The sequence below is a fragment of the Rhinichthys klamathensis genome, unplaced genomic scaffold (genome assembly GCF_029890125.1).
Source record: "Rhinichthys klamathensis goyatoka isolate OS25496 unplaced genomic scaffold, OSU_Roscu_1.1 h1tg000111l_1, whole genome shotgun sequence".
In the NCBI taxonomy this organism is placed as follows: Eukaryota; Metazoa; Chordata; class Actinopteri; order Cypriniformes; family Leuciscidae; genus Rhinichthys; species Rhinichthys klamathensis.
In genome coordinates, this window is record NW_026606649.1 from 10,910,665 (window position 1) to 10,922,097 (window position 11,433).

General features: G+C 38.7%; 2 protein-coding genes across 2 annotated transcripts; one reads left to right on the forward strand and one right to left on the reverse strand.

Annotated features, from left to right (window-relative positions):
- Positions 1–592: 592 nt before the first annotated feature.
- Positions 593–2,053, reverse strand: med10 (mediator complex subunit 10). The gene is made up of 4 exons (XM_056254240.1): positions 1,793–2,053; positions 1,517–1,600; positions 1,202–1,304; positions 593–838 (listed from the first exon to the last, which is right to left on the reverse strand). Exons 1-4 carry the CDS (start codon positions 1,912–1,914, stop codon positions 743–745), a joined length of 405 nt encoding a protein of 134 aa, XP_056110215.1. The 5' UTR covers positions 1,915–2,053; the 3' UTR covers positions 593–742.
- Positions 2,054–2,957: 904 nt separating this feature from the next.
- On the forward strand, positions 2,958–11,190 carry ube2ql1 (ubiquitin-conjugating enzyme E2Q family-like 1). The gene is made up of 2 exons (XM_056254450.1): positions 2,958–3,975; positions 9,491–11,190. Exons 1-2 carry the CDS (start codon positions 3,268–3,270, stop codon positions 9,620–9,622), a joined length of 840 nt encoding a protein of 279 aa, XP_056110425.1. The 5' UTR covers positions 2,958–3,267; the 3' UTR covers positions 9,623–11,190.
- Positions 11,191–11,433: the final 243 nt, after the last annotated feature.

Consider the following 11,433-nt stretch of genomic DNA (forward strand, 5'->3'; position numbering starts at 1 on the left):
CCACCGATTGGACCAAAGGTATTTCAGACACATGTTTAAATCTCCAGTCTTTGTTGCCCAAGTACAAAGCTTTACCATTCTAATGACCTATCTTTCGATGTTCAGAATGAGAGACATTCATAAAGAACGCCTCGGATTTGTCGACACATGAAAGACAGTCCTTAAATTGTCATCTAGGGTGAAGTCCCACTGTAAGCTCCCAGTTCAGCTCAGTCATAGCTCGTGAATAATGTCATGTGGTTAAAGGAGGACACGTACGAATCATTTCCATCACCACGGCACCAGACAAGTAATGTGAGATTACACGCATGGCGAAAAAGAGCATGCCAGAAAGTAACTTGAGCCACTGGAGCCAATGCAACCGAATAAACACCCGATAAAGGTTATATAATAGCTTGCTGAAACGTTTATACATTCAGATCAAAAACAACATGGTCGATATAACAGAAAGACTGGTTGTTGTGATTACACAAAATAATCATTTATTCAACTGAAAAATAAAAAATTATGCTGCGAAAATTACAATGCATGAACAAAAAAAAAAGCTTTTCACCGTTTCAAGGGTTTCTCAAAATATCCCTCAGTTTTCAAATTGTATTCTTGTGAATTACAAAGGCAAATACAAAGATGAAAAAGCTGTAAAAATTTGCATATTTGACTGATGAATTGAACATTAAAAAACATGTTATACTAATATTAACATATGTACATCTTGTGTTTGAAGTGTTGTGGCACTGGTAAATCATGAAGGAGGGTCATCTCCATGAATGGCCTTATATTTAGACATCTCTTCAGGAAAAACCTTTCCCAGCTCAGAAATGAGGAGGCTTTTAAATTTCTGGAGAGAAAAAAAGAAACCGCAAAATATTGTAAGAGGGTGAGATGATGTGCCTTTTTTATATTATTCAAAACATATAGGGAAATCGTCTATCTGCAGCAGAAATGTATAAAGCAAAGAACTGTATACTTTAGCAATATATATATATATATATATATATACACTTTCCAAGGACATATATTATATTTATATATTTACATATATTATTAACAAAATGTTTAGACCAAGAATGACTATAATTACAATAACTATAAGCATGAGTGGTAGCATAATTATAAAATACTTATGTCCCTTTTAAAACAAATAACCTGCTGGCACTCCCAAATGAGTCATTCATTGTGTTAGTACTGGACCAATACTCACAGTCAAGGTGTCAATCTTTCCTTTGACCTGCTCATTTTTAGCCAAAGCTCTCTCTAAGCACTCCTTGGTGTAGAGTTGAGGGTTACGACCCTGGTCAATGTACCTGTGGGCACAATCCAAAACATCAATAATCAATCATAGCAATTCATGTTTTTATGCAGATGTGATATCTCATCTTTTTGAATATAACAGGTCTGTTCATTAAATTGGTACATAGAAGGAATGAGTGTAAAAGTAGGGTAATTTTTTTTTTTAATTACAAGAGGACTCAAGAAATATTCTCAATGTATCTTCATTATGAAATGTAATACTCACTCAAACACTTCCAACGGTACGTTGATATCATGTAGCTGCTGTCGGCATTTCTCAATGTCCTGCAGTCCAGTGATCATAAAATTCCTGAAGAAATAAATAACCTAACGTTAATCATTTACAGGCTTTACTCGTGAGTCGTGACTGAATGAGGCAATATTACAGATATTGAGCCAAGAAAGTCTACTGCTAAAAACATCGCTATTACTTACTATTTGTTTAAACCAACATAATGTGTTGAACTTGGATTCGTGTTCAAATAAACAGATTACAACTCACAGTTTCTGATTGAGTCCTGTTTGACTGCTGGGCTGAAAATCGCTGACAATAATTCCAAGCTGTCGTATGTTTTCGACGAATTTCTCGAGGTGTTCCTCGAGATTATCGAACTTTTCGGCCATGACGTGCTGTATTTTTAAATAAAGTTTAATTCTATCAAGATAAAACTATACAATTATTGACAAAAGACGGACATCAGTTCACGCAACGCAGCTTCCATGACAGCGTACTGCTTTCCGGCTGCGTTTCATCCAATAGCGAGTGAGAATGGACTGTAACCCTGGTAACAGAATCCTTCGTTGTGCTGTAAAGCGTTTAGAATTGCTGCAAAGTCATTGTTGAAAAAACGTTCCATAAAATATAATTGTGAAATATTTTGGATTTATTTTGAAACAATTTCATTGACCAGTTTGACTGTATTACGCTAAATATAATTCAAAATATTATATGGATGACATATAATGTATTGGTTGATGGCTGCAACATGGTTCGTTCAAACGCAAAAGATTAATGCAAAGTGGTGCACTTACCTTTTCAATGCGAGGTTTAAGTGAAGAGTGTATTGATTCATTTGAAGCTGATGAATCATAAACTCGACCTCTTCCCAACCCAAACATTAGGACAAAGATGCATTATTTATTTAGATTTGTTTTAATGCTGATAGCATCTTATATAATATTACAGTGATTGTGGAAAACGCCAGGGAGAAAACAAACAAATACACGAGGCTGTACAATGACACTAAATATTGTTTATGAGACTTCTTTTTACCCAACAACACACATAAAGCAGGAATCATTTAAAAAACAAGAAGAGTTTAATTTTATAGAGAAATTGTATGTAAAAACAAAACAAAACAAAAACCACCAAGAATAATAATAAACAAATGCACAATAGCCGAATATGAATTGTCTTATAACAGAAAAATGTACTAACAATACAAGCGTTAATAATATAGATGTCGAGCAACGCGTTATTTATTTTATCCACCAGCATCCAGACAAGTCCAGCGTCCAAAGGCAGGATTGGCTAGTATGAGCTACTGCCAGTCTGTGATTGGACAGTTTAGAAGTCAATCACATAGTTGTTGCAACTCCAGCAAACAGTGATCAGGTCAAGGGCGGGACTTGTCGGAATACTGGTGTGAAGAAAAAAAATAACTCGTGCAGGACCCTTGATTACTCATTCCGTCCAGGTACAGCGGAAGCTACCCGACCTGAGGTGCTCCGCTCCCGCTATTCTAATTCTTGTATGCCTGCGCCAGATTATCGGTTCATTTTCTAGCAACGTTATCGCGCCTTTTGCAGCAGCCGCGGGTGTGCAGCCTCACAGGGAATTATAGGAGTAGGAATGCGTATTAAATGAGAGCTCTTGTGTTTCAGTGCACTCGCGGGGAGAAGTGATGCATTGAGGAAGAGCTGCTTTGCGGGCGTCTTTTTTTCCGAGCTCCATTACACGAACGACGAACCATCACAATGGCTACTCTTTTGAGAAAAATCGGGCTCATTCGACTGCACGACCGAGACACGGAGGACCCGAAGCATCACCACCAGGGCTCATTGAAAGGGACCAAAGGCAACCAGAAAAACAACAACACGAAGCACTGCAACACCAGCAACGAGACCAACAACATCCTCAGCACGCCCGAAATCAAAGCCAGGCGCTTCGACGTGTCCGGCAAGGACAAGCCAGCCGTCAAACAGGACAAACCCAGCAAGGACACGAAAGAGAAGCAGCTAACGGCTGGCAGTAAGGCGACGAGCGGCTCCGTGATGCCCCCGCCGGCGGCGAACCGACAGCACTGCACCCAGGTGCGGACGCGGAGGCTGATGAAGGAGCTGCAGGAGATCCGGCGGCTCGGCGACAACTTCATCACGGTGGAGCTGGCGGACGATAACCTGTTTGACTGGAATGTCAAGCTGCACCAGGTGGACAAGGACTCCGCGCTGTGGCAGGACATGAAGGAGACCAACACCGAGTACATACTGCTGAATGTCACCTTCCCCGACAATTTCCCCTTCTCTCCGCCGTTCATGCGGGTCCTCACGCCGCGGCTGGAGAACGGATACGTGCTGGACGGCGGCGCGATCTGCATGGAGTTATTAACGCCTCGCGGCTGGTCGAGCGCTTACACCGTCGAGGCCGTGATGAGGCAGTTCGCTGCCAGTCTGGTGAAAGGACAGGTGAGGATGGGTTATTGCCATAGCAGCGTTGATTTCTTCTCATCTCATGTTTCTTGACGCCATCCTCCATTTTGGCATCGGCGCACAGGTGAAAAGCGTGAAAAAACATGCAAGGTCCATTCAATGCGTTGTTGTCACTCTGTTACATATGTAACTACAAAGTAAAACAGAATAAAACATGCCTTCATGTCGTTCCAGACCGGTATGGTTTTATTTCTACACAAAAGATACCCCGGTCTCCATTCACTTTCATTGCATATTTTTCCATACATCAGTCTTATAAATAAAGGTTCTTTATTGGCACCAATGGTTCTATGAAGAATGATTTTATGAAGAACATACAATATTTCAATTGTACAAAAGGTTATTTAAATTAATAAAAGGTTCTCGCTGTGAAAACCCCCACTTGGATCCTTTATTTTTAAGAGTGAATGGAACTAAATGGTGGCTGAGGCTGTTTTTATGTTCCACGTCACACGAATTTGGAACAACATTGGACAGATTTGTCATTTTTGAAAGAATTCTATCTTCAGCAAAGAACCAATGTTATCAAGAACCGTTTTGGCCCTCTATATGGGGTGCTTAGTTTGGCTGTATGGTTCTGTGGAGATTATTAAAGTTCCTGATGTTCCATTAGTGGTTCTTCTGATCAGCGTATTGGTTCGTCCATTAACAGAGCAAAGTGATGACTTAGATTTATTGAAGTGCTTGGACATATGTGATTCACTGAAGTACCATAAAAAGGTTATCACATTGCACTGTAGGAACTTAAAAAAGAGTCTCTTATGTCATCAGACTAAAAAAAGAAACATTTAGGCACCTTTATTTTTAAGAGTATAGAGTGAAGTGTGGGTTTTGTGTCCACACATTACATCGGTTGCTCTTCTCTCTGTTCTATAGGGCATTTCCTACTACATTTCAAATGCTACACCTCACCTACACCTGCATTTGAAAATGAATAAATGTTCAGTCAGTGTATACATATATTATCCTAAAGAGCAACTTTTTGAGATCCGCAAGTCTCCATTTTGCACAAAAAATGGTTTTGCTGTGGTTGCAACTTGCAAGCCAACAGAATTATAATCTGGTGCTATTTCGGACCATTTTTCTCAAGAGTGTGCAGCCTGTATCTTAACTAGTAATGTGATTAGATGGGTCCATATATGGATCACATCATCATTAGATAGTCCTCTTATAAGGATGATTGCAAAGACCAGCGTGGGTGATGGAACTGGATGAGAATCCATAATGAAGCTAGATACTGGCCATTAACCCTCTGCTGTAAATCTGAGAGGAAAGACCTGTTCATCTACCCTTACCTCAACCTGTCAAGAGCTCTATAATGCCAAATTCATGATGAGTCTGTCTGAGGCAGCGGTGACTAGATAACAATTTTCCCCAAATGACCCAAAGCACTCAAGGGTAATTACAGTTTTAGCTGCCACTGACACAACAGACCCCCAATTAACATGCAGCTATTGTATTGTAAAAGGAAAGGACAGGCCACATTTTGCCTTTTGCTGCAGAGGATTCGTGGTTTATCGCCTTTGGAATTAATAATTTGGAATTAAATTGAATAATTTCCCCCAGCTTTACTGAATCGTGCATTCATTCGCTTCATTCACTTTTACCTAATGTGCTTTGACAATCATTCAAATGTTAAGTCCTGTTACCTTAAGCGTTACCTTTCCTGTAGCTCAAACAGTAGAGTGTTGGCGCTTGCAACGTCAAGGTCATGTGTTTGATTCCCAGGGAAAGCAAGAATTGATAAGAATGTAAATGTGTACCTTGAAATGTAATGTCGCTTTGGATAAAAGCATCTGCCAAATGTAAATGTTACGTTTTTTTGTACGTCGTCTTTGGTTTTGGAAGATATTTCTGCATACCAAAGCTCAGAGATTTGCTGTTTTTAATGCTTTTCTAAATCAGAATCATTTACAGCACAAAATATCAACACATTTAAAAAAAATATATATATATATCATGTACATAAGCCATAAAACTATTGGGTCCCACTTTATATTAGGTGTCCTTTCTAACATTTAGATTAATAATTTGATAAAATGCACGTGATTTTACACTGTACTTTTACACTTAATGCTTAAGACCATAACATGCATTGACCATGACCAATACTATAGATTGGAAATGAAAAGATGTGTCACATGTCTCTAATCAAGACTATATTCAGCCTTACTTTAAGAGATCAACAATATTCCTGCTTTGCCTTGTTAAATTTTTACAGAAAACTTTCCTTTTGACATGAGGCTGTAAGCAGCATCAAACAGGTGTATGCTTCATGTGATGCTATGATGCAAAGAGCAACACTGTTTACTCTTATCTGGCACATGTCGGTTACATAATCCCTACCGTCTGTGTTGTCCCAGAATGCACAGAGGCCGAGCGAGACCATTGACTGATCTCCATTCACAGGATTACCCATCCGGCACTTCACACGGGTACTGCGTTGCACTCTATACACACCAAACCAAACTAGCGTAGGGAGACGTCAGTGATGCCCTTAGCATGCTGCAGGGAAAACGCTGATGCAAATAACCTGGATTAACATCGGCACGACTCCCCACGCATTCTCGCTTTCGTCCCTAGCGCTCTCCACCGTTGCCTCTCAAGCGTGAGAGAAGTGATTTCCAAGAGAGACCGTAAACACAATAAAGCTTAATTAAGGCTCCATTGGCTCCTTTTAATCCAAAAATCACAGGCTTTTCTGAGAGGATAGGGCTGGCTTTTCTCGATTGAGCACAGGCGGTTACTTCTGGGCCATTAGATCTCATCCTGACTGATAGAGCCTGAGGGAAGAGCTGGCTATTTCTGTCTCACTGTCCCTGCTGTGTTACATCAGCACTGGCACTAGACTGACCTCAGTCCTGGGGCATCTGAAAGCACATCCTTTTTGCTCATTTAGTGGATGCTGGGTCTGTGAGTTCTCATACGTAGCCTGTAGTGGCATATTTGGATGGTTGTGGTTTGCATGCCGAACCTAATCCTTTGACTGGTCTTAAAGGAGAAATTCACCCCAAAATGTATAAATTTGATTTCTGTGAATTTCTTTTTTGATTTTAGAGCAGCTTAGACTTCCAACTTTGTTGGAAAGGACATTCTGCCTACGTCTTATTTTGTGTTTCACATTGTTTGAACAATGTGAGAAAATTATTTTTTGGCTGAACTATTCCATTAAAGAGACCCTTTTTTTAAAAAATCCAAATAGGGATTTACAAATAGACCTATTTGGTCAAATTTTATTTTTAAATATGGCATTTGTTCTGCCTATGCAGAAGTGTGCATGTGTCTCACTGTCACACCTTGGCTTGTTTAAAATGTCTACCCTATTATAAAATCATTTGTTCAGTCATACCAGGTTGTTGGCTGGTATTTGTCGGACCAAAAACATTGTCAGAGTGCAGAACAGGATTTAGAGTTCGATAAATACTTTTCCATTTGCTATACAAGTACCTGGTCTTATTGTGCATGATTCATGTACATTATTTAAAAAAAAAAAAAAAAATCTTTGCCTTGCTAACCTTTAATAAACATGTAATGCCAAACTCCAAACTCCCTTAATTAAAAAAGACAAGCACAACCCCTACATCTATCTATCTATCTATCTATCTATCTATCTATCTATCTATCTATCTATCTATCTATCTATCTATCTATCTATCTATCTATCTATCTATCTATCTATCTATCTATCTATCTATCTATCTATCTATCTATCTATCTGTCTGTCTGTCTGTCTGTCTGTCTGTCTAAGACTCTTTGCCTTGCAGCATTAAAATCTCTTTTTTTAACTTTGAAATCATCACTTCAGGGAGAAATGTCATACTATGATAGCTGGATGTTTTACTGTGGGATGCCGCAATCATGGATGCACCATTGCATCATTTCTATTCCCATTATCCTTTACCAGTGATCAAAATGGCTGAACCTGGTGTTAAAATGGTCTAGAAGCTTGTTTAAATAATTCAGCCTGAGGTTTTATCACGCACAGCCTCTTGATTTACTGTGTCTTCAAAGCTCAGGGCAGTCGGCTTTGAAATTGAAAATTGGAAAACCTCTGAAAATGGAGCACCAGGACCATTTAATCACACCATAATCTGTCATTCACACAATATATGAATAAACAGGTAAATAAATCTGGTATCAGACTACACACACCTACATACTTTACCTCAACTTTGATTTCATACATAGAGGTTGATTTTGGCAGAATACTGATTTAAGCATCTTTGATTCTTTATAGCAAACCTCAGACGGCTTTTTTGGGACTAAAGGATTCACTTAAGTACAATCATATAAATGTATATAATTTAAAGGGTTAAATTAGTTTTCTTTGCACATGGAATAGTGCAATTGCAAATAACTGATTCAGCTCAAAAATTAGCATTGGTCAAATTACAAGTTGACATGCTGACCTGCTCAACATTCGGAAAGGACCACAGTGTTTACACTCTTCAGAATGTATGAATGTCTTACGTATAGTTGTTTGTATATTAAACTGGCATAGAAACCAATGTAACATAATTAAATTACACTTTACCTTTAAATTGTTAGACATAAATTATATTTGACAGGAAATGTCACAATCCGTTAAGATCATTGGTCATTTGTAATTTTTCTCTTGGACACACATTCCATGTTCTACCCTATGTTTAAGTTAAGATGATGTTGAAGAATGATGCTTTTCTGCTTCCAATCTCTTGAAATATAATACGTTTAAGAATACGTAAATGTGTCTCTCTGTAGCAGGCAGATGTGTAATAGCTGAGAGTCATTTAGGTTGAACAAAATTAAAAAATCTGACTTTTGGCATATCCAGGAATCATAAACGTCTGACTTGCATGTTAAACTATAAAATAATAATGAGAGAATTCCAAGACCAAAGCATATTATTCAGGTGTCCTTAAAAATCTCAATATCGAAAGTGCTTCAAAAATCTTTCAGAAATGTAATAATTACATAATATTCACTAATATTGTAACTGCAAAATTGATCTCTGAAGTTTAGATACAATTTTTTTTGCATGTTCATATTTATAATACATTTTTTATTTATACATATATACATTAATAATAATTATATATAATTTAAAATGATAATATATATATTCATAATATATTTGTTATATATTCAGCAGTTATACACTGATATGATTATGAAGTATTCATTTATAACATTTTATATTTTTAACAACATTCATATCCAACTATCCAAAAATGTTCTATAAAGTTTAGATACAATTTTTATTACGTGTTCATATTTATAATTCTATAGCTTATGTTGTTGTTACATCATTTATAATATATTTATAACATATTTGGCAATTTGTATGCTGATATGTATGCAATATTATTTTTATTTTATGATTGCAATTTTGTTTTGAACACCTCATCCAACAATTCCATTTCCAGTGTTCCTTTTGAAGATCATTAAATTCAGTATGTTTCACTTTGACAGATGAAAATCTTGATTTCTCCAAATGTTGTTTTCTCTTTAGGGTCGTATCTGCAGGAAAGCAGGCAAGTCTAAGAAGGCCTTTAGTCGCAAGGAAGCTGAGGCGACCTTCAAGAGCCTTGTCAAGACCCACGAGAAGTATGGCTGGGTGTCCCCTCCCGTGTCCGACGGCTGATGTCAGCATCTTCGACGGCGATCCCGACATGGCTTATTTCAGTTGGGTTTTCTTCTTTTTCATCATCAAACTTAACTACGAAAAAAAAAAAAAAGCTAGCGCATCATATCTTACACAACAACGTGGCACATTCACCATCACCCCGTCCTTCACTCTTCTTCATCGAGGTGCCATGGACCGAACACTCGCTGCGACATCACAATTACTCATGAGTGGGCGTCGCTGCAGCTACATACAGCTAAGGACTCTGGATATTATTGAGGCTCCAAACAAAGTTAAATGTGCACCAATCCCACATCCTCACTCTATATCCTTGTCTATCCGTCTGTTTTGCTTATTTTCTTCGCCATCCAATCCCTCTTTCCTTTTATAGCTGACAATGCATTGCACTGAACAGCATCAGACTTGCCCCCTTTTACATGCAAATGACTTTGTTGTTAACACTTAATAGATAAGCAGATCATTACACTACATTTGAGGTTCGGTTTTTCTGGTTTCCTCCTCATCGGCTGTGCTGTTTTTCACAGTTGGATGCAACATGATGATTGTAATTTATGTAGAGCTGTGCTCTTTCTTTTCCTCTGTACGCGTGGCAAAATTTAGACATCACTGTGTTGCGTAGCTGGTCATTGATTTCCAATGGAGAAAAAATACTCTAGGTCTTTGTTCAGACAGGCAGCAAATATCCGATTTTTCAAATTCAATTGTTTTTTGAAGTCTGACCAGAAAAAAGAGATGAAACCCAGTTTACAAACCCATATGTGTTCAAATACAATGAGAAAGTCTGGCATCATGCTAATGCTTACATCAATACAATGGCAACCAACATAATCTGAACAAACACCAGATTTCATCACTTATAAAACAACAGGACTGCCAGTCCTAAAGATCGGATTTGAAAAATTGGATAGATACGCAGTGTGAACAGAGTCTTCGTTGCTTATGCAGACGTCAAAGAAAATAAATGTGAACCACCTCTATTGGTCATTCTATTATTTGTTTTTGGAGAAGACCAAAAGCTCTTAATTCTGATGATTTAGATACCAGATGGCATTAACGAATGTCGACGTCCCAATGGGATCTTAGTATTGGCGACAGAGAGAGGCATGTGACAGACATGGTGGTGTTTGCACATGAGATGTTGAGTGTTCATCGTGGCATCTGTCCCCATGGAGCTCTGAGCGACAGGACAATGCCGATTGAGCGGACCCACCCCTTTGTGAGACAACATAGGGAATTACTGTAACTTGGCACTTTCACATGCCGATGCCACAGCTGATGCCCCAAACACGATCAAACATTAATTGTGCTGATTCGCTCGTACTATTTTGGCTCATCGATCGATACGCTCGGGGTTGTGGGCCCCGATTCATCCGCCTTTCACTGACTCTGCATCACTGTGCTGTGTGCTTGATCAATACTAGACTAGAACAACAGTAAACAAGACAAAATGGCCGACAGCCCAGGGTATAAGGTCTCATGACTATAAACATCGCTCTCGAACTGCGTAAATCAACGCACAATCTCAGTTATGACTTAAAACCTGGACTGGTAGCTGGTGCCGCTACTGTTGACAAGAGCCAAATGAAGAAGGACAGAGGTGGAGAGAGAGAGAGAGAGAGAGAGACGCTGAGGGGGCGACTTCTTTGTCCAGAAACCTTGAGGAATGAGGACGGCTCGTTTAGTTGCCTGATTGATGCTCCGAGAGAGCTGCAGCTCGACACCTTGATGTTTATTGACTTCTCCTTCAAATGTCAGCGTGAATCCAGAACGGCTCAGACTGCATCTTGTGAGCGATGAGATAGTGTTTA